This window comes from Gorilla gorilla, chromosome 15 (genome assembly GCF_029281585.2).
Source record: "Gorilla gorilla gorilla isolate KB3781 chromosome 15, NHGRI_mGorGor1-v2.1_pri, whole genome shotgun sequence".
NCBI lineage: Eukaryota > Metazoa > Chordata > Mammalia > Primates > Hominidae > Gorilla > Gorilla gorilla.
In genome coordinates, this window is record NC_073239.2 from 71,631,355 (window position 1) to 71,657,587 (window position 26,233).

The 26,233-nt window shown below is 42.7% G+C and overlaps 1 protein-coding gene across 8 annotated transcripts in view; it reads left to right on the forward strand.

Moving 5' to 3' along the window:
* SAMD4A (sterile alpha motif domain containing 4A) overlaps positions 1-26,233 on the forward strand; it is a 225,604-nt gene that overhangs the window by 122,434 nt on the left and 76,937 nt on the right. For 5 of the 8 annotated variants that reach the window (XM_055361410.2, XM_063697849.1, XM_063697850.1 and 2 more), the window contains exon 2: positions 11,931-12,449. In XM_055361410.2, coding sequence (XP_055217385.1) covers positions 11,931-12,449 — 519 coding nt within the window. Of the gene's footprint in view, positions 1-11,930; positions 12,450-13,004; positions 13,101-26,233 lie in introns of all 8 variants that reach the window. The other 3 variants (XM_055361408.2, XM_055361409.2, XM_055361411.2) reach the window with 1 other exon arrangement.

The window sequence follows — 26,233 nt, forward strand, 5'->3', positions numbered from 1 at the left end:
GGGTGAAGGGGGGGGTGTCATACAAATGTGCAAGTCACTGAGCTCAATTGTGGTAGAGAAAAGGCAATGAGGGCCCAAATGGGTAAATGGCATTTGGGGAGAGAGGTGGATTCTTAAACTACATCACAGATGATGATAGGAGCAGGAGGGGGAGGGTTCAGATGTGTCCAAGACATATCTACAGCAGAGAGTATTTAATGATAAATAGTAGTGATCTCTTTTGAGATTCAAACAGCCAGAGGTTAAGTCTCCACTGGTATAGTGATAATAGACTAAGCTCTTTTTGTTTTTCTGCCAAATAATGTGTTGAATCCTGGCTGGAGGGCCTAGGAGTACTTTAGAAGATGGATTCTACTCCTTACAGTGTTGCCTGTTGGTTCTAGAAATGGAGCCCTTCTCCAAGTATTTCTCTATCCCATTGGTCTGATTCTCCCCAAGTTATTTGTGTTACAGACATTTCTATGGGTACAAAACTTTCCCTATGGCTATCTCTGATACCACAAATGTCATTGGAAAGGACAGATCCTAGCACTAGGCCATATACATTGATAGGAACCAAAGATAGATATCTGATGGATTAATAAATACAACCACTTCCAAAGGTGATGGTATGAAGCTAGATTCAAACAACACAGTAGGCCAGTGCTGTCACTCCCAGCTCAGAACCATTGTGGCTAGAAGTTAGCTTTGTCTTTCTCCTCACTGAGCCATGTGTCTCAGACCCTGGGGTAGAGTTGAGGGAGGGCAGACAATGGTTAGTTTCCAAACTCCCTGGACATAGGGGCCCCTTGCTGCCTCCTGCCTTCCTCCATAGAGTTTAGAAGGTTTGTTTCCAGGAAGGAGCTCCTTCCTGCCAGGTTTGTCCTCTCTCCAGCTTCTCAGCAGTGCAGGGTGCTTACAACACAGCCCACAGGCCTGCCTGCACTGGGCTGTGTGGGTCTGTAGACAAGTTTCTCAACTCTGCCTCTGCGTCTGCTCCTCTCCATCCTACTGGGCCTTTCTGCTCCCCCTTACCTTTCCCTGCCTGAGCCCTCTCGCTGTTTTTGTGCCTGCCTTTGTTGTAGAATTCTAGATGGTGGCATGCTTGCAACTTGGGAAGGATGAGGCCCTTGTCTGGAGACATTATCCCTATGAGCTCTGAGGTCTTGTCTCCTTCTGTAGCATCCCCACCAATGTGGCCAAAGCCAAGGGCCCTCATCTGATCAGTCCTCCTGATTCTGGTCCAGCCACTGAGCCCTAGGTCTATTCAATTTCATGGCAGGATGCCCAGAAGGAGGGAAATGGCCTCAGCCATTCTCATTCCTATTTAGAGAAGTGCATTCTTCACCATCATCCTTCCTACCTTTTCTTCTTACCCACTGCCCAAGGACTTCAGCAATGAAAAAGTAGCTTCCCTTCTCAAAAAAAAAAAAAATCTGAAAAATCTTATTCTGATTGCATCAATAGACCTACTAACCTGAAAACGAGTTTGGTGCACAAGTAACAGGTGAAAATCAGCAGCCTTTTACTGCTTACTGTTGCAAAAATTCCCAGCATTGGCTGGCCGCTGGAGGGGAAGCAGGAAGGGAGGTGTGCCTCTAGCTCCCTCTACAGGGCTGTGCCCCAGGAGGACAGGAGAGCCAGGCTGAATATGTTCCAGGGTCACCCAACTCTGTCCTTGTACAGTTAGCCAGGCCTTTCTTTCCAAAAAGAGTATCAGTTAATTTGTGACTATGGACTCGCATATCCTGCCTCCACAAAATTGTTCATTCTCTCCCCCATTGGATGACTTGTACGTGTAAGTATTTCATATTTCATATTTCATACCTAAATGAGTGATACATACATTTTACTATCAACATTGCTAACATGCATATTTTGGGAATATCTACATGCTGTTCCTTGGTGACAATATTTACATGGTTACACACCACACCACAGGGCTCTTACATTCACACTTACACTTTGGATCCCATCTCTTGAGTTGGGAAATTTTGTCTATAAGTTGTTGAGCAACTTCCTCGTTATTTTAGAAAGCGTGGGACCCAGTGACTTCACAGTTCACAGTCATGTAAAGATATAGAATGGCTCCCTGGTGTCAGGGGTGGGATGTGTGCACTCCAGCCCTTCCCAGACTTCCTGAGGTGTATAAACCTGTTGTGTGGCATGGCTGTTGTTCCGTTTGCTCCACTGAATTAAGCATGAACTATTCTTTTGTGATTCAATCTGTTTATACTCCTCCCAAGATACTCCTCTGTTGACTGTCTGGACATTGCCAAGGATGCTGGCCTTGGAGTTCTTTGTAAAATATTATTGCAGTTAGGTTACCTGGACAATGCCGTGCTCCTTTTGGGACCCTCATATCTAGAGCCTCTTGTGCAACAAGGCCTGAATCTAAGTGTAGAAGCAGAAAGCACACTTTTCTCCTTTGCAAGGTCAGCATGAGGATTGCTAATTCATTATTTTAAGATACTATTGGAGTGTCACTCTGTGGTGTGTGGGGTTTTGGCAGTGGTGGTCTGGAGTGTGAGGGCGGCGCTGAAGATTAGAGAGTGGGAAAGCTTCCTGTGTTTAGAACACTTCCAGCCTCTCCTCTGAGGGGTTTTTGGTGTAAAAAACTAGTCGAGTGTGGTTTACAAGAATGTGTCTTGTGTTTGTAGAGTGAGGTAACATTTTTTTCATCTCTAATTTATATAACTGTTAGGAGACCCATTCCTATGAGGCCTTATTAAAACAATCACTTAGTGCCCCCCCAAAAAAAAATCAGACATATAACAGTCTTAACCCTGTTGACATTGTTTTTCTTTTCTTCTTCAACAGATGTTTGCAAGAGTTGTATTAAATATATTTCATTCTGCTGTCTCAGCCTCTCAAATCCTTTTCATGAAGATTACTTTAATGGGTGTCAGTTACAATCACAAAAAGCACCCATTTTGCTTTTGTTTTCTAGCAAAAAACAGTGGGGAAACTTTCCATCTTAAACAGAATATTGAAAAGGGGGAGGTAGTAAAGATTTTGAAAATTGAGCTAATCATTTTATTTTCCTCTTTTCCATGTTCCTGTTTTTATTTGATGTTGAAGCTAAAAATAATCAGAATACAATAAAGTTGAATGAGAAAGGGGCAACTGAACAGTTTGTGTGTGACAGTTGGTACCTACTATTGTTTATAGGTCGTCTATTCTATCTTAAGCCTTCCATTTAAAGGAAACTTCTAGGAAATACCTAACATTTTGAAGAAATCCAAACGACTATTAAAACACTATCAAACAAAAGGCCATAATTAGCTGGGCGCAGTGGCTCATGCCTGTAATCCTAGTACTTTGGGAGGCTGAGGCAGGAGGATCATTTGAAACTAACCTGAGCAACAAAGCAAGACTCCATCTCTACAGAAAATACAAAAATTAGCCAGATGTGGTAGTAGATGCCTGTAGTCCGAGCTACTTAGGATGCTGAGGTGGGAGGATGGCTTGAGGCTAAGAGGTTGAGGTTGCAGTGAGCTGTGATTGTGCCACTGCTCTCTAGCCTGGGCAACAGAGCAAGACCCTGTCTCAAAAAAAACTGTAATTAATAAGGAACTATTAATGCATGAAAAAATGGAGACACCCTCATTACCCTCATGGAGCTTGCATTCTAATGGAGAGGGGCCAGAAATAAGCATACTGTACAGCAGGTCACATGGTGGTAAGCGCTATGGAAAAAACAAAGCATGACCTGGGAATAAGGGAGTGTGTAAGGTGAGAGAGTGGGGTGGGCAATTTAAAATAGTGTAGACAGATAAGGTCTCATTAGGAAGGTGACATTTGAGCAAAGACAGAGCTGAGAGAGGCTAAACATGGGTGTGGGGGAAAAGTGTTCCAGGCAGAGGAAGCAGCAAGTGTGAAGGTTCTGAGGCAGGCACGCGGCTGATATGTTGAAGGAACATCACAGCAGCCAGGATGGACTGAAACAGGAGAGGGTCAGTAGTAAGGGTGGAGGCTAGATCATAGAGGGACTAGCAGGCCATCATAAGGACTTTGGCTTTTACTCTGAGATGGGAAGCCATTGACATGTTTGATCAGGGGAGTGACATGACTTACCTTCTAGTTTTGAAAGATCCTTCTTTTAGAAATGATTGTTATGGTTGATAAGAGACTACTGGAGAGGGTGGGGATATGCAGAAACATGGTGAGAGGTAGTCACATTCCATATGTATTTTGAAGATTCAGCCCATAGGATTTATGGAGAGGTTAGATGCAGGATATGAGAGAAGGGAGTCAAGGATACTCCAAGGTTTTGACCTGAGCAATTGGAAAGATGGAAAGCCATCTGCTGAGATAGGAAAGAAGAGCAAAGAAGCAGATGTGGTGAGAGTGAGAGCAAGAGTTGGGTTGTGGACATGTTGACTTTGAGATCATCTGAGTGAGCATGGAGAGGGTGCAGTTGGAGTGTGAATCTGGGGCTCAGGGGAGAAACCTGGGCTGGAAATACAAACGTGGAGTTGTCTGCATACTCATGGGCCAGAGGTCAGAACCAAGGCAGGTGGCTGGGGGAGCTGGCCAGGTTTTTGTGCCCTCCGGGAATGGCCAGCCTCAGACCTCCTGACTGGTCATGGCCAGGAGCTCAGAAATCTGAAGGTGAATCCTAACCCTAACTTGAGTCCTTGGCTGAGATCTCAGGACTAGTTCCCAGCTGGCCTGGGTCCTCAAGGAATAAAGGAGCAGTCCTGAAGCACCCAGCTGTGCTGGTACCTGGGGAAAAAGTAACTACAGATGGAAAGTCTCCATGGAAGAGATGACCAGATCTCTACTCTGGAAAGGTAAAGGGCTCACCGGAAGTATCTGCTAGGGCAAGAGGTACCTGGTTCTTGCCTTTTGAGGATGGTCAGATGCCTTTGAATGACCAGCACCTGATGACCTTCCTGCTGTCAGAAAAGACTGGAATGGTCATAATGGTCTATACAGTCCACTACATAGATGCCTGCCTTTTCTAGTGAATCCAAGGGACAGTAGCACTTTGAAGTGATTTTTACCAAGTAACCAAAAGCTCTCTGTATTCGTTAACCATTGCTGTGTAACAAACTACCCTAAAACTTAATGACTTAACATAACAACAAGTTATCTCAGTTTTCTGAGGGTCAGCAATTTAGAACAGCCTGGCTGGGAAGCTCTGCCTCAAGGTCTCCAACAAAGCTGTAGTCAAGAAATAAACTAGACCTGGAGGAGCCACTTCCAAGCTCACTCACATGGCTGGCAAGTTGATTCTGGCTGTTGGCAGGAGGCCTGAACTCCTCCCCATACAGGTCTCTCCCTGGGATGCCTGAGCATCTTCATAATTGGTGTGACTGGCTTCCCCCAGAACAAGTGAACCAAGACAGCAAGGTAGAAGCTGCAATGCTTTTTATGACCTAAGGTCAGAACGCCTCCACTGCACACTCTTGGTCACATAGACCAGCTCTCATTCAGTGTGGGAGAAAAGCACATAGGTGAATACCAGTAGTCTAGGATCAATGGAGGCCACCCTGGAAGCCCGCAATCACCTTCCTTGAAAATAGGGGGAGGGTTAGGGCCGGGCACGGTGGCTCACGCCTGTAATCCCAGCACTTTGGGAGGGCAAGGCAGGTGGATCATGAGGTCAGGAGTTCAAGACCAGCCTGGCCAACATGGTGAAACCCCATCTCTACTAAAAATACAAAAATTAGCCGGGCGTGGTGGCGCATGCCTGTAATCCCAGCTACTTGGGAGGCTGAATCAGGAGAATAGCTTGAACCCAGGAGGTGGAGGTTACAGTGAGCCAAGACCATGCCACTGCGCTCCAGCCTGGTGACAGAGTGAGACTCCGTCTCAAAAAAAAAAAAAGGAAAAAGAAAAAGAAAATAGGGGGAGGGTTTATATCTTTTCAATCCTTTGTACCTTTTCAAAACACCACTTGCAGCTGTAAGGGCTCATAACTCCAGACTGGGTTCCCCATCACAACTGGTCTAATCCATACCACTAGCAGGGCTCCCACCAAATTATGGGGATTCTTCTCTGGTCACCTCTAGCTCAAGAGGGTACCTTGGGAGACAAACTCAAGTGCAGGTGCCAACACAAGAATCCCACCATTTGCCATGTTGGTATTTTTGCCCTGATTTTTCAGGTGCCCTGGGCTGAAAAATATCTCTACAAATAAATACATGGTGTGTGTGGTTATCCACTTTTGAGTTGTGCAGAGTTGCACTATATTTAGAAGCCTTTAGTACATGATGTGTCTAGGATTGAATTTGTAACATTCTTCCAAGGAGCCTTTGACCATGTAAAACCCACCAATATTCCTGCCTTTTAGCACATTTATTTCACCAGTACTTCTTCTGTGTGTGCATTTAATTCCTAGCCATTTCTTGCATGAGCAAATTGCCTAAACGCGCTTGTGAGAAACCCTTTTATGGCAAACGTTATTAAACTGAAAACGAAGGGTATAATAAAATAGCAATTTAAGGGTAATTTACTAACAACTAGAGCTCTTAAGCATTGACAGACCATTGTGTAGCAATAATACCAGACTTGGTATTTAAACACACTCTTTGTCACTCCAAAAATCATTGGGACAGTTTCCTAATCCTCATGGTCTTTAATTATAGCTCTTCTAATTTTTTTTACTACTCCTATGTCACTGGTTTACAAATTATAAATCATTAACTTTTATCCACATTAAACATCCATGTAATAGAACTGTTACATCTCTGCTCCTTATACGGAGAAATAACAAAGAAAATATTCAGAAAACATAGTAGAGGTGAGCTGACATCATCAAACCTTGAAGTTCTTGCACTTAAGTTTTCCACTGTGTCCTGAATCAGGTGATATTGGGGTGAGTAATGGTAGAGACTGGATCTCAGAAGTGATCAATTAATTGAAAATTCTGAGGATTCCTGCATCTTCCCCAGGGAGGAGAATTTGTTAAATACAAATCTCAGCAAAGATTCTTTGCTCTCTGGAAGGTAGTGTGGATGCCACAAAGGCCAGTGGGCAGTTGGACAGGACCTAGCCAGTGTGACCAAGTCCCTGCATGTAGGGTCTGGCTTCCGTTTGAAGGTAGAGATGTTCACGCTTGTCAGCACCCTGGGGATACTCTCCTGAAAGACTGACTCATGCTAACTAGAAAGCAGGGAGGTAGACACTGTAATGCTGGCTAGTTAATTTGCCATGAGGAGCCATCATCAGAGAGACCAGACGTACTCCAAGTCCATATAATCAGCACACATTGTCCTTGTCGGCAGGCCTCCACAGGAAGCCAAATCATAATCAGAAATTATGTATTAAGTTGCCCTGAAAAATCATTATCACAGATTTTGGAAATACCTCAAGTCTCTATGATCAGTTCATTCTCTCCCTGGGGGTAGCTGGGGAGCTAAAACATGGTCCAAAGGTTGTTTTGTGAGTGGATAATCAGGACGGGGGCGCTGAGGAAGGGAAATGTTTAGTGGCAACAGGAACTTCATGGGTCCTTGCCAGAATGGGAATGGCTTTGCCAGAAAGACTGATGTATTCAAAACCAAGTGGCTAAAACTTCCTTTTACCTAGAGGGACAGTTGGATAGTGTATTAATTAACTTAGCAGCTTAAAACAATAAACATGTTACACAGTTTCTGTGGGTCAGAAATATGATAGATTCTGGCTTAGGATTCCTCAAAATGGTATGTGGGCTGCAGTTGTCCAAAGGCTTATCTGGGCTAGCAGATCTGCTTCCAAGATGGTTCCCTCATATGGCTGGCAACTTGGTGCTAGGTATTGGCATGAGGCCTCAGTTCCTCACTATAAGGACCTCCCCATTGGGTTGCTTGCATGATGTCACAACATGGCAGCTGGCTTTCCCCAGAGTGAGTACTCGGAGACAGCAAGGGGAGGCCATAATGCCTTTTATAACCTAATCCATAAAGTCACATACCGCCATTTCCCCTACATTCTATTTACTGAAAGTGACTCACTGAATCCAACCTGCACTCAGAAGGAAGGGAATTAGGCTCCACCTTTCAAAGAGGTGTGTCAAATAAATAGTTAACATATTTTAAACCACAATAGGTATAACTTACATTGTCTCTGTAACTCCTTTTTATTATACTTCTGTTGCTCACCAACTGTGATTATCCATGTACTCTATTAATACATTTATATAATGTTTATAACTATTACATATTTGTATGCATTTATATATAATTCTATATCATATAACTATAGAACATCTAATTATGTTATAAATATCAATATATTTGACTTACGGCCACGCTGTTGTAGCAGAACAGCCATTATGTATCTAATATCAAATTTGCCTACCTCCATTCTGCCACTTCACTAGCAGGGGGCCGGGGGCAAGTAACTTGGCCCTTTTTTGCCCCTATGCCTTCATCTGTAAAAGAAGGCTAGTAATAGGACCTACCTCATAAGCTTCTTGGGAGGATTAAGTGAGTAATTAAATGCACAGGGCTTAGAAGAGTGCCTGGCACTTCGAAAACATTCAATACTGTTGGCTGTCAGCAGTGGCAGCTGGAGTAGTAGCAGAAATAGTTTGATCCAGTAGGTGTAGTTAGCCCTCAGAGAGCAATCTGATTTCTATGTTCCCAGTGGTAGTAAACAAAAGCAATACTTGTCTTCCTGGTCCCACCATCCAAGCCCTGTCCTGAGGATAAAGGGACCGGGGCCAGCGGCCTCTCGTTTTCCTTCCTCTTTGCTATGCTTGTTCCTCCTCTGAATCCCAGGTTAATCCACGGCAGAGAGCGGTTACATGGAGATAACATGTTTCGTTTGTACTATGACTCCTATTTATGTTTTGTTTTTGTTGCTGATTTTTTTTTTTTTTAGGTTGACCTTTTGTGGAAGGGTAGAATATCCAATCAGGGAAATGACCTAGCAGAAAGCTAGGGAGTTCCTCAGCCTCATGAATTTTTTGTTAGAAGTCCTTCCTAATTTTTATCTTTAAATGTACATTTTCAAGGATGTACACTAGCCGCCTCTGATTACAGTAGGCTTACAACATAACCCCTTTTGCTTCTTGGCCCCTTTTGCTTCTTTTCAGTGCCTCTTGGGCTTAATGAATAGATTTTATCTTCATGCTAAGCACATTCATCATTTAAAACATGCCTGGTATTTGCTGAAGATGAATTGAGGAGAAAGTTAGAATTGGAATTTTCTTTGCCTCTCAGCGCTACTTTAAAAGGGAGGCTATACCTAGTGGAATGTGTGAGAGTTGTCTTGTGTCAGGTGGCAATTAGCTAAATATAGAGTCAGGGAGCTGGGAGGGACTTGCTGAGGTCATCTGTGCCCTCCTGCCAGCCTTCCCCATCTGAATGTCTCCAGCCCTGTGCTCAGCAGCTCAGTAGTCACCAGCCACATAAGGCTTCTAAGCTCTTCAGCTGTGGCTGAACCAAGTTGAGATGTACTGTCCATGATAAAATACATTGACATTTTAAGACTTTTAAAAGATTTTTAAGACTTAATTCAAAAAAAGGAAAAATGGCTTATTAATGATAATTGATAATGAAGTGATAATTTGATTATTTAAATAAAATATATCATTAAAATGTACATTACCTGTTTATTTTGTCTCTAATATGGCTACGAGAAAGTTTAGAATACCATATGTGGCTTATATTTTATTACTGTTGGACAGTGCTCCTCAAGATCGTCTCACTCTGTTATTCAGACCCCAGGGCAGAGATTCTAAAGCCTTCCTTGGTGATTCTGAGTCTTTCATTATTCTGGCAATTCTGTTCTTCTCCACGTCCTATCTTAATCTCTCCTGCTTCGGTTTGGAGACTTCTACTTCAAGTAGTTGACTCTTTGGCATCTCCTTATGAAATCCCACTTGAAGTGAGTCAAGCATCTCTTCATATTGTTGTAAGCACAGTAAACCCATTTTCTTTTCACCTTTTGACTTTCTACCTCCTTGATCATTTTTAATGACTTCTCTTGGGTCATGTCTGGTTTCTCTATATTTTGTTTTTTAAAACTTGGCATCCCAAACCACCCACATTGCTCTAACATGAGTCCAGCTATGCAGAGACAAGCTGAAGGAATTACCTCCATCATCAAGTACTTGACTGGCCCTTTTGCTACTTTACGTTATTTAATCTCACAGCACATGGAGAGGCAGTTGCTATTTGGGGCTCAGAGAAGGTGTTTGGGGCTCAGAGAAGTTAAGTAACTTACCAAGGTTCTACCACAAATTAAATGGCATGTCTGGGATTTGTGTCCAGCTTTGCCTGACTCCAAAGCTCATGTTCTTTCATTATATACCATGCCTCTTTTTTTGCTGGTATTTTTCTTGAAATATTCTTTCCCATAGTCTTGAGAAGCATTGCAGCACAGACTGATGCATTTGTAGCTTATGGTCAACAGTGATAACTGGGCTTGTTTTGTTATGTTTGCACCTAGCTAGAATTGCTAAGCCCTTCTGCTAAATTCCAGAAACCCCTTCCAACCGTCTAGATATGGCATAAAAACCAGCAGGACTGTCCAGCCCTAGCCCTTGTAGGGTCATCAGTGGGCCAGTGTTGAGATCTCCGGGTGTCAGGAATGACTTCTCTGAAAATGAGCTTTCTTTCCTCTGGCCAGAGCCTGTGAATAACTGTCAATCCCAAGATAGGCTATTTCTCAAAGGCTAATCAAGGCAAAGTGCATTGTTCATGTTTTGAGTGAGAGGGGACGGAAAGGATCCTTCTGAGTGTGTTAAAAACAGATCTTCCCAGAGCTTGAAACTTGAAGACATTATGCTCAGTGAAGTAAGGCAGTCACAAAAGGACAAACACTATATGATTCTACTTCTCTGTGCTACCTAGAGTAGTTAGAGTTTCAGTTTGAGAAGATGAAAGGGTTCTAGAGACGGATGGTAGTGATAGTTGCACACCACTGTGAAACGGTGAATTTTTTTTTTTTTTTTTGAGACCAGGTCTCCTCTGTCACCCAAGCCCCAGGGTACAGTGGTACAATCACAGCTCACTGCAGCCTCGACCTCTGAAGCTTAAGCAATCCTCCCACCTCAGCGTCTGGAGTAGCTGGATCTACAGGCATATACCATCACACATGGCTATTTCTTTTTTGATTATCTGTAGAGATGAGGTCTCGTTATGTTGCCTAAGTTGGTCTCTAACTCCTGGGCTCAAGCCATCCTCCTGGCTCAGCCTCCCAAAGTGCTGGGATTATAGGCGTAAGCCACCACCCCCAGCCTGTGAATGTTCCTAATGCCACTGAACATCCACTTAAATATGATTAAAATGATCAATGTTATGTGTATTTTACCACAATAAAAACAAGCTGATCTCTACATAAAGCAAAACAGCAATTAGAGGTGTTTCAGGAGCCAAGTCTTGGGTCCATTGCATATTCTAGCTTTGAGCCCATAGTCATTCTGAGTTAGCTTCTCATGAGAAAGGTGCAGTCTTACTGCACAGAGATGAGGGGAGCTCTTTTTTTCCCTGACAAATTTCTCCATCTAGGAAGTTTTTCCAATTGCACACAAATGCCTTTACCAGGATTTAAATCACTTTCAACAGATGTCTGGGGGAGATGTCTGGGGGAGGTGAAGCAGCCTCACCCCCAGGACTCTGGAATGGGACCTTTGTTTATACTCGCTTTTCTATGGAGAGCTTCTTAGTCTTAGCCCCCTGTCTATCAGGGGGTAGGCTAGACCTTTCTCAGAAAGAAAACAGAGCTGTACATTGTATTTGATTGTACCAAAGTAGTTGTAGCTTTTTTGGAAACACAAATGAGAATTTGATTGAGTACTCAATATCTAAGAATGTTTGATCTGTGTTTCATTGGAGCCTCTGGCCCTTGAAAACCTGGGGTCAGTTAACCAATCTGATTCACAGGCTCTTTTGAGAAAATATAGCCAGACTATGTAGATTTGGACCCTAATCCATAAAAATTCTCTTTAGAGTATCTGTTTAGAGTCATTGTGGGTGTATTTGCTTATTTGCCGTGTATATTTCCCTTTTCAGGAATCATTAACCAATGGCAACAGGAATCCAAGGATAAAGTGATTTCCCTCCTGTTAACTCATCTGCCTTTGCTGAAGCCAGGAAACCTCGACGCAAAAGTAGAATATATGAAACTGCTGCCCAAAATCCTGGCTCACTCTATTGAACACAACCAGCACATTGAGGAGAGCAGGCAGCTGCTGTCCTACGCTTTGATACATCCAGCCACTTCGTTAGAAGACCGTAGTGCTTTAGCCATGTGGCTGAATCACTTGGAGGACCGCACATCGACCAGCTTTGGTGGCCAGAACCGAGGCCGCTCCGACTCTGTGGATTATGGACAGACACACTACTATCACCAAAGACAGAACTCTGATGACAAGCTCAATGGGTGGCAGAACTCTCGGGATTCTGGGATTTGCATCAATGCCTCCAACTGGCAGGACAAAAGCATGGGGTGTGAGAATGGCCATGTGCCCCTCTACTCCTCCTCATCTGTCCCCACCACAATCAATACGATTGGAACCAGCACAAGTACAAGTAAGTTCCCCCGGAATCCCTTTAACGTAGTCTGGTTTGGCGATTTGCTGTGTATGTGGCATGTCCTGCTGACAGTGTCTGCTCCATGCACCCTGTGACCCTGGGAGAGAAGGACTGATTGGAATTGGCTGTAGGAAAGGTCCTTTGGACCCCATATTTGTTGCTCTTTGACTCTGCAAAGATGAAAATACTTGGGAAGGTAAAAGTGACTGATGGTCCAAATTTGGGTTATAAACAGACCAAAAATAAATAGACAATAAATGAAAGAAGGAAACTTGCCGTTTCCACAAACAGAAATGCATTTCACCCATGTCTTTCACCCTGGGGTTTTGGATTTGCTGAGACACTGAGTTACTGTGTGATTCTCTAAACCTAATTCTAACCCATGGTTAACCAGGCAGCCTCATGGGCTTTGTGCTTTCTCTTTATTTTTTTTTTTTCCTCTTTCTTTCTCTTTATTTATTTTTTTTTCTTAAATTTCACCCTGGAATGTTTCCTCCCTTTGCATTTTCTGGTTTTAATCCCCAATTGTTGGGGCACTTTTTTCCTGACCAGTGGGAGCAGGTTTGCTAACTGAGAATGCTGCTGTGTGCTGTGGCCTGGTGAGAATGCCGTGGACTTCCTCTCGCTCAGTCCAACACCTTAGGAGAGGTGGGTCAGGAACTGCTTTGTGGGTGGGGAGAGCGGAGGACAGCCCTCTGCTCTTTTGACCACTAAAGCAAAGTATTGCACCCTCAGCTGGGCACTGGGGCTGGGAGTCCTCTCTGTGTCTCCCCGCTGAGGCCGAGCAAAGTGACAAACACACCATTGGTGTCTGTATAAAGTAGCGGTGTGGAAGTGCACCCTGTCTTCAAACAGCGTTCCTTAATGCTAGTTTGCACCTGTCCATGAATGCAGTGGCAGTGCCAAGATAACTTTCTTGAAGGAATGCTTTTGCAATTAGACCTCGTGTGCCTGTCTTCATGCAGGAACCCCCAGTTAAAAGATATGAGAGGATTAATAATTGGGGTGCCGGCACAGAGACTCAGGCCTGTGATCCCACCACTTTGGGAGGCCTAGGCGGGCAGATCACTTGAGGTCAGGAATTCAAGACCAGCCTGGCCAACATGGTGAAACTCTATCTCTACCAAAAAATACAAAAATTAGCCGGACATGGTGGTGTATGCCTGTAATCCCAGCTACTCGGGAGGCTGAGGTTAAGGAATCACTTGAACCCAAGAGGCAGAGGTTGCAGTGAGATGAGATTGTGCCATTGCACTTCAGCCTGGGCAATAGAGTGAGTCTCAGAAGAGAAAAAAAAAAAGAAAAAGAATTGGCAGTGATGCCTTCTTGGCATCTGTTCCTACTTGGATCTTTGGTTACCAGGCCTCTTTAAATGGCTTTCTCAAATAGGTAGGATTGTTGAGTTACAGCTACATGAACTGAAACAGTACTTCAGTGGAATAACCAAGCAAACACTGAAGATACTGCATTGATATTGCTACAACATGGGATTTTTTTAAATTCTTTTTTCTGCTTTTCCATTTAGATATGGTTAACTTGCACATTATGGGAATTAGGTGATTACTGCATCTTAATTTATTATATAAGAGGTTCTGATGACACTGTCTTTCACAGACTATAATCCAGCAGGAACAGTTTACCCGTCTCTGTATGATAAGGAGTGATGACATGCAGGCAGATGATAGTCTCTTGGTCTAAGTTTCCTGCATCAGCAACAGAATCTAGTAATTGTTACAAAACTCTTGAATAGCTGGGAGAGATGCAAGCTCTAAGCTGCCTGCCCTCTTAAAACTTGGTCTTTTATATTTTAAATGGTTGAGTTTTATGTCATTTGTCTCAAAATTAGTCTTGAGCCATTATATATTTCTATCTACTGATTTATACATCCAGGATGAGGTCTTGACATTTAGTACATTTAAGATGGTTATCAGGTTGTAGTCATCAAGCACTTACTTCTGGCTGTGGCCACCCAGCCAGACCCACAGAGGGTAGAAAATTTGTAGATGACTGTCATGGCCTTACTGACCTCTGAACCCCTATGTAATACTTGAGTGAAAAGGACTTGGAGGCTTAACCAGATGACTAGCCGACATACCTCTGGAAGAAGGCAGGCATCGGAGCCCTCTTCCAGAGCATCAGAGAAGATCAAAGAGCTCAGATCTCCCCTCCAGAAAGTTTCATTCAAACACTCATGACCATATCAACACTTATATGTCAATAATATCTCTTTAAGAAAATGCGAATGTCATTGCTGTACTCCTCTGTGTTGCCTATGGTGGTTCAATTGTGTGAGTCAAAACTCCAAGCCTTTGGGTCACTTGTTCACTCATGCCTCTATCAATAAACCCTGAGCACCTGGGAGGCAGCCTGACAGAGGGAAGAACAAGGACTTTGGCATCAACGCCTCCTAGGTCCAAATCCCAGACATGCAATTTGCTAACTACAGCTTGGCCAAGTAATTTAACCTCTCTGATCAAGGTGCCCACTTGTAAAACTGGAACATTCACAATGTCTACCTTTGAGGGCTGTAGTGAAGGTAAATAAGATTATGTAAATGCCCAGCCTGGTTACAGCAGCAACAGTAAGCACTCCAGGGGTACCTGTTAGATGAATAAATGAAAGAAACTGGGAAAGACGGTGAGGAGCTAAGTGTTAACACTGATATGCAGAGTCTTTGCCCTCATTTTCAGTTCTGATGGGCGCCTGACATAAGCACCTTACCCTGAGCCCGGAGCCATGCGGAGTATTCTAAGGGGCCCTGAATATGCTGTGATTTTTGGCCATTCCACTGCAATAGAAATTGGGTTGGACTTAAGGCTTCTTCTACTGCACTGAAGAGCTACACTTCTTACCTCTTTCAAAGTGGAAAAACAATCTGCGTGAGACAATATGATGTTAAAAACAAATCAATTAGTGCTACACATTTTCAAATTATCAGCCACGTTAATGATGGTGAATGAAAGGTAACCAGAAGGCCAGCCACCTCCTTAGTTTTTGTTTTTGTTTTTGTTTTTAACCTTGGTTTATTCCACTGCTATTTTATTCCTCAGTCATTGTGCTTTCAACAGAATGCCTTAGCATTCGTGGCTTCCTCCCTGTATGGATTCCCAATCATTCAACTACCCCGCAAATGCTTCCTGCCCATCTTCTGTGTGCCTAGCACTGCGTGTAAGTCCATGGGAAATACCAGGAAGCTGAAGACCCTGTTAACACTTCCAGGGAGCCTGTAATTGGAGAGATATGATGTATGAATCAGTATCACAATTAAAAATTAAATATTCCTTTTTGCTGGACTTATCATCCATAGAAATTTCATATAACAATTCATGAGTTATATAAAAGTGCAGTAAAACAATACTCTAAGAGCTGCCACAAGGCATATAGGATGAAGTACCAGTTGAATGTATGCCTATCCTGTAAGTGCTGTGAATGTACAGAATGGAGAGATCCTTGTGAACTGGAGGATCAAGAAAGCCTTTGGGCCAGGTGCAGTGGCTCACGTCTGTAATCCCAACACTTTGGGAGGCCAGCGTGGGAGGATTGCTTGAGGCCAGAAATTCAAGAACAGTCTGAACAACATAGCTAGACCCCATCTCTTCAAAAAAAAAAAAAAAACATATTAGTCTGATGAGATGGCTGCGGTGAGCTGTGATCGTGTCACTGCACTCCAGCCTGGGTGACAGAGCAAGACTTAGTCTCAAAAAAAAAGAAAAAGAAAAAAAAGACCGGGCATTGGTGGCTCACACCTGTAATCCCAGCACTTTGGGAGCCCAAGGTGGGCAGATCACTTGAGGTCAGGAGTTCAAGACCAGCCTGGCCAACATGGTGAAACCCTATCTCTACTAAACATACAAAAACTAGCTGGGCGTGGTGGTTCATGCCTGTAATCCCAGCTACGCAGAAGGCTGAGGCAGGAGAATTGCTTGAACCTGGGAGACAGAGGTTGTAGTGAGCCGAGATAGTGCCACTGTACTCCAGCCTGGGTGACAGAGCAAGACTCTGTCTCAAAAAAAAAAAAAAAAAAAAAAAAAAAACCAGGAAAGAAAAAGCAAGCTTTTGCAGGGGAAATGGAAAGTGAGCTAAGATGGAAAGAGGAAGGAGAGTCTGGAGGGGAGGGGGCCCCTTGGTAGGAATACGCACTGAGAGCAAAGGGACGGGGGTCACAATGTGCAGGCAAGATGGAGGACAGTGAAGAGGAAGAACAGGCTCACGAAGGGAGAGGTAGTGAAGGCAGGTGGTAAAAGTAGGCTGAGGGAAGTGCCCCGAAGAGGCCAAGCATTGACACCCTAGGCATAGGAGTGACAAGCTGTATGGGGAAATGGATTATGAGCAAACCAGATGAGTGGCATCTGACAAGTGCAGAGTCAGCAAGTTTCAAAGTTTTGAAGTAATAAAAGTATCATTAGGATAGGAGCACATATGGAGCAGAAGGAATGGATACTAGAAATGTTCCTAGGTGGAATTATTAGGGTTGGGATTCAGTATTGATATGGACATACTTTTTGTTTTTTTTTTTTTGAGACAGGCTCTTGCTATGTTGCCCAGGCTGGAGTACAGTAGTGTGATCATGGCTCACAGCAGCATCAACCTCCTGGACTCAAGCAATCCTCCCACCTCAGCCTCTTGAGTATCTGGGACCACAGGCATGCACCACCACACCCAGATAATTTTTGTATTTTTTGTGGAGACAGGGTCTCCCTGTGTTGCCCAGGCTGGTCTCAAACTCCTGGGCTCAAATAATCCTCCTGCGTAAGCCTCCCAAAGTGCTGGGATTGTAGATATGAGCCACCACACCCAGCCTGACATACATTATTGATTTGCTTATTTTTTCATTCACCTAGAAAATGTTTATTGAGTGCCTATTGTTGTGTCTTCCCTGCTCAAGGCACTTGAGATGTATCAGTGGATAAGACAAAGCTGCCTTCCCTCGGGGCACTGGCAGTCTAGTGTGTACAAATTGTAGTATATAAATAAAGTATATGTGTGGTAGAAGATGATAGGTGATGTGGAAATAAGAACAAGGGTAGGATCAGGCCTACGTAGTGAGGTGACTAGAGCATGAAACAGGGTGGTCAGGGTAGACCCCTTTGAGAAAGTGGGGTGTGAGCAGAGAGTTGAAGGAGTGGGAGTTAGCCAAGTGGGCATTTGGAGCAAAGAGTTTTCCAAGCAGACATAAAGCTGGAGCAAAGATCCCAAGACAAAACAGTGCCTGACTTGCTAGGGGAAAAACAGGAAGGCAGACTTGCTAGGGGAAAAAGCAAGAAGGCTCGTGTCTGAAAGGGATTGAACGAGGTAGACAGTGGTCGGAGAGGCTGGAGACAGAATGGGCATTGTAGGTCATTGCAAGGACTTGGACTTTTGCTGTCAATAAACCAGAAAGCTATTGGAGGATTTCCAACAGAAAAGTGACATGATCCAACTCACATTTTAAAAGGTTCTCTTTGGCTGCTGTCTTAAGAATAGATAGGGCAAGGACAGAAACAGGAAAACCAGTTAAGAGGCTGTTGCGGTAATCCAGGCAAGAGAAGATGGCTCAAACCAGGATGGCTATGGTAGAAGGGTGAGAAGAAGTCAGGCTCTAGATATATTTTGAAAATAGAACCAACAGGATTTCCTGACAGAATAAATGAAGGGTTTGAAGGAGAGGATTGAAGGAGGACTCCAGTGCTTTTTGCCTAGGCAACTGGGTGTTGCTATCAGTTGAGACAGGGAAAGTCTTTATCAGGTAGAGTAGGATTTGGAGTAAGCTCGGGAGTTCAGTGTCACATACGATGAGTTTGGCATGTCTGTTGGAGATACTGAGTAGGCAGTGGGATATATGAGTGTGCAGTTTGGGAGAGAGAAGTGGTCTAAAATAGACATTTGGGAGTTAGCAGCACATGGGTGGTATTTAATGCTAGGACTAAATGAAATTGCCAGAGACTGGCAGAGAGAAAAGGCAGAGACTGTAGATAAAGAAGGCCAAGGCCCCCAGGCCTGGGCACCTCAACCTGAAAGCTGGAGAAAAGCAGGGGAAGTAGTAAAAGAAACTAAGGAGAAACCCTTGAGGTTGGAGAAAACTCAAGTGTGTGTGCCTTACAAAGCACATGAAGAAAATGTTTCCAGGAGAGAAGAGTGATCAACTGAGTAAAATGTTACAGATAGGCTAATGAGATGAAGACCAAGGATTGACCACTGGATTTATCAAAGAGGGATAACAGAGGTAAAACTGAGAGCACTTAGCACATGGTAGGTATTTAAGGGATGAAAAAAGTTAATGACTCCAAAGAGATTGGAGGTAAGAGGGAGACAAACTGGCCACATGCTAGATTTTGGATGTATGTTTATGTTGAGATGTTGGAGCTCTGAGATGGAGAAAAGTGATGTTTAGAAGGCATTAAAAATAGGTGATAGAGGCCGGATGCAGTGGCTCACTGTAATCCCAGCACTTTGGGAGGCCCAGGCAAGCAGATCGCATAAGCTCAGGAGTTCCAGACCAGCCTGGGCAACGTGGTGAAACCACATCTCTATAAAAAATACAAAAATTAGCTGGGTGTGGTGGTGTGTGTCTATAGTCCCATCTACTCAGGAAGCTGAGGAGGGAGGATCACTTGAGCCTGGGAGGTAGAGGTTGCAGTGACCCGAGATCACACCACTGCACTTCAGTCTGGGTGACAGATAAGCCTCTGTCTCAAAAACAAACAAACAAACAAAACAAACAAAAAACAGAAGAAAAGAAAAAAATAGGTGCTATAGTTCACAGTTTTGAAGGACAGGATTAGGATAAGGATGAGTAGGAGCCAAAACCTAAGTCCTAATCTAATGAGAATCTACGTATTTTCATTCATCGAGAGGCAAGAGTATCTTTTATTGGTTGCAGAGGTTAAGTCAAGTGACATCTCAAGGACCTTTTCTACCATGAGATAAGGGAAGAGTGGGTTGGGATAGGTTGAAAAATCTGTTATGCAGCCTTTTGGATGACATCAGAGCACTTCAAAAGAAAGAGAAGAATGTATTTTTTTTAGCACCTTGTTCTAGTAAGGCCACTCAAGGGTATGCTGACTAAGAGCAAGAATGTGCGTGTTCTTTACCACGAGCCTGTAGGACCAGATAGGATCAAGGTGTTGGCTGTGACAAACCTTACACAAGGCTTGGTCAACTTTGTTTCACCCATCAAGAGCAATTAATTCCAAATATAGGCAGATAGAACCCGGATTAGCATCTCTAGGTTGCTTCCTGTCTAAGGTCTGTTATAGAAGAAAAGTAAACCATTCAGGCAAAGAATAAGTATTTCCTGGCTTTCTTAAGAGCCTACAGAATTCCCCCGTGTGGTTGTCAGTGCTACCTCAGTTGCCCCAAACTGCCTTTCTGACCCTTGTCTGTTCTTCCCTGGTGGACCTGGACCTGGAAGAAATCTCTGTGCTACAGCTACAAATGAAACTTGTTTTTATTCAAATAATTGCAACACTTGACTTTTCTTTGCATTATTGACATTTGGATTTGAAAGCATGCTGGCCTTTGTTAGCCCAACATGAGGTAAGAACTCAGAAACTTTGGATACCTAAATTATGCCAAAATGCTCCATTTAATCTGTCCACTTCTACAGATTCATGGCACATTGTGGAATCTTAGTATTTATTTTATTAGTCTTGATTTTTTTTCTGATGATAAAAATGATGTGTTTGGTACCATAGAAGATAAAAAGTAAATTAACAATGATAGCACACACCTATCTAGTGTTTACTATATATTGGGTACTGTTTAAAACCCTTTACATAAATATTAACTCATTGAATCCTCATAACCTCATGATGGTGGGTATTATTGTTATCCCCATTTAACAGCTAAGGGAACTGGAGCACAGAAAGGTTAGGTAATGTGACCAACATCACAGACCTACTAAGTAGTTCAGCTGGGATGTGAACCTAGGCAGTGAGGCCCCTGGAAATCGATGTTATTACTTGCCTCTCCCTCCTAATCCTATCCTCAGAATTTGAATGAGTAGCTAGTAGACCCTTGCTTTTCTCTGACCCTGGATTTGGCCCCATACAGACCCTCCAGCTTCCGTGGTCTCCACAGGTATAAGACCCTGCCTGAATTGCCCCATCTCTGTGACTCTCTGAAGCAGGGAGCAGTCTTTGCACCGACCCACACAACTCGGTGTCAGCTCTTAGCATTTTGTGTCAGTTTTTGGTCGCCATGTTCACCTATCCTTCCCGACTGTGAGCTCCTTGGGGATAGGGGTTGTATCTTCTTTATCCGTATTTCCCAGCACCTGGGATAATGTGTGGCTCAAAAAGTCACAGAAATTTTGGAAATGTCAAATTCCTGGCACAGATTCAGCTGCAGTGGCAGAGCACCTTGTTGGACGATGGCCGTCTCTTGCTAAGCCCAGATGTGGCCTCTGAATCCTCCTCAATATGCCCCTCTAGGCAACCACTATAATTCAATAAGAGATGGCATGTGAGCTGAAGCTTGTCTGCCCACCCTGCCATAAATGTTTGCTGAACAGTAGGGACTTAATAAATTCCTGAGCTCACTAGGCACATGTTCATGAAAATAATGAATTTCCAAAATAAACAAGAAAATGTCCCTAGGAATTCACTAAATATTTGGTGATAATATTGATCATTTAGCCTTCCGTCATAATCATCTTAGTGACATTTATTGCTACTCTTGCTCCTTTTTGACTTATTTGACCAAATCAGTTTCAGTACTAACAGACTTTTAAAAACATACCTTGATTATAGAGATAGTTACATGAATTTATACATGTAACTATGGCAGTTACAAATGTATACCCAAAAAAATTAGTGATCGTAAAAAACAGCTGAGATCTGAATAAGGCCTGTAGTCTAGTTAGTTGTATTGCATTAATGTCAAGCTTCTGATTTTGATAATGCACTATTGATACGTAAGATGTCACCTTGGGGGAAGCTGGGTGATGGGTACATGAGACGTCTCTGGGTAGTATTTCTGCAATTTCTTGTAAATCTATAATTACTTCAAAATTAAAAGTTAAAAAACAAAAATTACTTGGGATATTCAGTGCCTGGATTTTGGAGGGGTTCGGGGGAGGACATTGGTTTGGTCCTTGTTCTTGGTCTTCCTGAGGGGTAGAGGAAGTCCTTGCATTTATGGAAAGGAAGGCTGCTAGGCCTCATAGAGCCAACATCTGAAACTAAACAACTTCTGCAAGCAAAGTGGAGGACGAGTAGGAGTGAATCTCAGGGAAAGTGGCTCCCTTAGGAGCCCCTGATCTGCTACTGGAAAAAAACCTCCATTTCTCTCAGCCCCTAATGCGGCAAGAGTCAGCGATTTCAAAGGTACTTGTTTTGCTCATGAAGTCCTTCCTCTTCCTTCTGCCCTTCACCTTTTTTCACAAGGCCACAAACCACTTCAAGTGCATTTCAGTCAGCCTGTGAGAACCATCAGAACACAGATATTCAAGAGAGGGAGAGACACCAGGCAGCTCAGCTCTAGATGGGTCTGGCAAGGAAAGAGGCCTTTGCAAATGGCCTCTTGGAACCTAAAAAGGAAGGGTGAAGCCTGGGGACCCTGATTCTATCTTGCAGGCTGCAGGTCATCCCCACCCAAAGCCTTTGGAGCCACTGTTGTAGTCTGGAGTTCCTTTGAAATTTTCATGGAATTATTTTGCCTTTTACCAGCAGACTTTCTTTCTCGGTGGAAAATTTCTTCCTCCCAAAAATCTAGCCAACCTGGCATGTAACTGAAAAATTCCATTATTTCCTTAACCCCTCATTTGCTCTTCAAAGAGGTAACTAATGAAAGAGTTGGTTTGCTTTCTTTGAGAAACATTTATAACAGCTGGCATGATATATTTTTAGCTTTAGCTTCCTTCCCCTTTGGGGGAAACTTTTTTTAGTATGGCACTGGCCTTCCTAATACATACTACATTGTAAACATGACTCAATGATATCTCAGAGGACTCGATGTTGCCACCGGCTGATCCGTCTCCTGTTTCCAAGAGTCCAGGGTTTTTACAGGACTGTGTGTTTCCTCATCATGCCTAGTGTCTGTTTTCCAGGGCTTGGGGAGGAATGATCAGAAAAATGCTGTAGTGGGCGAGAAGCCTGCTAGTTGATCATGTGTTGGAGATCCCTCTGCCTGGAAAAAGCCAGAGACCTCCATGGGCTGCATGCACCTTGGGTCATGAGGCTGTGCGCTCCATCCCCCATCCAGGAAGATTTTTTTAGACTTCAGTGACAGTGAGGGTTATTAAACACTAGATGAGCTACAGAGGAAGACAGTTGTGTTCTCATTCCCCACCAGACTTTAAAAATAGGATGGATTCTGGCTGGAATAAATGGCTTAAGTTGGACTAGCCTGGAAGAGGGGAGGAGGAAAGGGGAGATGAACAGGATGGCTTCTGTAAGACCCTTTTTGAGCGCTGTAGTCTTATGATTTCTGTTATTTCACAAGATTTAGAGTCATAGACTAACTATAGCTGTTCTACAAACAGACAAGAAAACTTTTAGATTTGCATTTACTGATTTTTTTTCTTTTAAGATTTCCCGAGTAAACTCAGGCTACACTAAAGAAAGATGTCTCATGACTGTAGCTTACACATATCTTTGATATCTTTAATTTCAAAAAATTAAACCTTTGAATTTCACGGTCTTAGGTACCGAGGTGAGGGTAAATCTTAGTGCCATCAACTATTGTCAATCTAGGGTATATTTTCTAACTCTTAAACACTAAATCTCATTCCGGCCATCCCCCATCCCCACCCCAGCTCTCAACATTCTATTAGGTAAAATACATTCTCAGGAAATCTCAGGTATCAGTCAGTTAAGAGCAGGGTGTGGAGATGAGGAAGCCAGGTGAGCAGGGGGCTCCAAAATCTGGAAAATGCTATAAAGGATTTTTGTGGGTTGGAGGAAGGCTAAAACTCCCAACATACTCCAGGGTAGTCATTCCTTGCTAAAACTTTGGACCATTTCCACAGACAAATTCCATGGCTAGAGCTAGACAGTGAAGCCAATGGGAGCACAGGGTTTGCTTTAGAGATTTGTTTCACAGCCAGCCTTTCTGAGATGCATCCTTTTGGAAAAGCCCAGCAAAACCCATATGGAGCTAAAAGATTTATAATGGATTACTTTATGCTTTAGTCTTCTGCTTTGCACAGTAAGACATTGCTATATAAAGGGAATTAATTATAAGGCTGTGAATGGTGTTTGAGAGATTCAAGTTGGTACATAAACAATGAGGCAGTCTTGATTAAGAACAACTTTGAAGTCAGACAAGTTGGTTTTAAAGTCCAGTTTTTCCAATAACTAGAGGTATGGTTATGGACAAGTTACTTGACCTCTAAGCCTCCTTTCGTCATCTATAAAATGAGAATAAATTTCAGTAGAAGGCTTCTTCATTGACTTGATCCGGATAGGTAGTTGATGCATTCATTGTACTAGCTGTTTAAAGAAGGGAATCATAACAAATAAGACTTTAAATGTATAATTTTATCTTAAAACATAAATATCTATATCCATTTTCAGCCTTTTGTATAGCATGATAGCCTTTTCTCTAAGAAGAGGGTACCTGACAGGTTGCTCTATGTCTTTCCTGCGTAAATCATACCCTTAATACGTTACTGTCTTTGATTTCTTTAAAATGGAGCAGGAATTTAAAGGCATTTGCAAAAGCATCAGAGCATAGACTCTCTCTAGATTCTAGTTTTTCTTTTTACAATTTAGCTTATAGTTTTCTCACTCACACTGAATTCAACAGTAGATTTTTAAGCAAAAATAATGAATATTTCTAAAGCATTTAAGTTTTTTTGCAGTTAACTTTATAACTTGTGTGTCATTGTTTCTGTGATGTGTTTTAAAATTACATATTTACAGTAAGTACAACTGGCATAAACAGGCTTGGGAACAACCTGTTTGACCCTTGGTACACCTACAAGTCAGCTGGTGGGAGCAGAAGGGCACAAGTAAATTACAGTGCTAGGGGAGTCAGTAAGCCATGAGCATCAGTAAGTAGTTTAAAGGGAATGGAGAGTAGTGGTTGGTCCAGCAAGTTGGTTAAGTGAAGATGAGTTAAGAGAGCCTTTAAGGGTGGTTGTGAGGATTAAATGAGAAATGCGTGTAAAGCACTTGCCAGTAAGATAGCCCTTATTGTTGTCGTTATTACTGCTGGTAATAGTAAGGGTGCTTCTTCCACCAGCGCAGCCTCTGCAGTAAACTATGTTGGAATAGGATCTCTGGGGAAGCCCTATGACAAAGCTATCCCATTATGCTAAATTGAAATCAAGATACTTTGAATCAGTTCTACAAAGAGCCAGCCTTCCACAAATACCATTATTCCCTTAAGGATTGTTCTAGTGATATATATTACTAAATACTTTAAAGTGGACCAGATTTTAAAATAATAAAGAGTAAGGTAAAATTGTGTTGTTGCTTCTTTGGGATCCATTATGAATAGGAATAGTTTTTTAAATTAGTAATAATTATAAGCATATTATTCACACTTTTAAAAATTATCCTTGAGTAACAGAATAGGATTTAATAGGAATAAATGAGGCTGTGTACACACATTCAGGTCAGGGAAGTGTGACCAGTCCCAAGAGGGCAGAGTATTTGAAAGAAAAAAAAATAGCCATAGTGAATTCACTTCCAACTCAGAGTGTGATCTTAAACTCACGGGGATTCTCACTTCTTTATGAAAGTTTGGGGTTGGATGACCCCTAAGGATCCTTCTTAGCACTTTTATTCTTTGCTTCCAAAGTAGAATCTTCAACTCAGAGAGTGCTGCTGATGAGTCTACAGTACTCATTTTGGGCTGGGTGGGGGAGGAGGGTGAAATGTCTAGGAGAAGTGGGATGTGTCAAAGCCAGGAAGAGAGCCTCCTGCTGTATTCAGCATTAACTACATACTACGTGAAAAATCTAATACGGTTTTGGTCCCCCTAATTTTAAAAAAGAATGCGAAAAAATCAGTAACTGCTACCTGGAGTGTGAAGGGAAGTCTGGTGGACAGGGTGGGGGAATTATTGATCATCCTACTGTTTGAAGTAAGCACCATGTTAATGTCATGTATTACCTATTAAAAATATATAAAATGAGAAATACATGAAGATGTTAGTGAAGAAAGAGGGGAAAAAGAAGATAGCCTAAAATAAAAAGCAAAATGATTCAGCCTGGAATAATAATGCTAAATAAGGGGTGATCTGATAATTTAGAAACGTATTAGAGTTTATTAATAGGAAACACAGTATCATGAGTTCCTTAGTCTCTGCCATATAGAAAGAAAAGAAAATTGGCAAAAATAATACTGGTTTAAGGTCATGGTGATGATGAAACTTCAGGAGCATGCTACAATTATAAATGTGGATTCTAAAGAAAAAAAAATCAGAGGATCACCAAGTTCTGTTGCTTGGCACCTGAATCACAGGCCACTTGAAAGCCATTCTTGCTTGATGATTGTGGTTTCATCAAGACAGATTCTTTTGGAAGAAAAGTGGACTATTCGAAGGCTCTTTGTTTTAAGAGATCTGATAAATATTTAGCATGTTACTGGTCTTATTCAAGTACCAATAAGTCAAATATTTTCACAGTGGAAGCAGGGACACTCAGCTTTTGCCCTGTCTCAAAAACTACCCATTTTCGGTTAAAAAACAAACAACTTTTGCTATACCCAAGTCAAAACAAAGTCAGACATGTATTCCTCAGCTCCAGTTTCTTGAGAGGCCAGCATCAATCGATAGGTAGAGCACCCAACGCTGTCCTACAGAGCCTAGAAATTAAACTTTCTAAGAAGACAAGGGCTGACGAGAGGGTACAT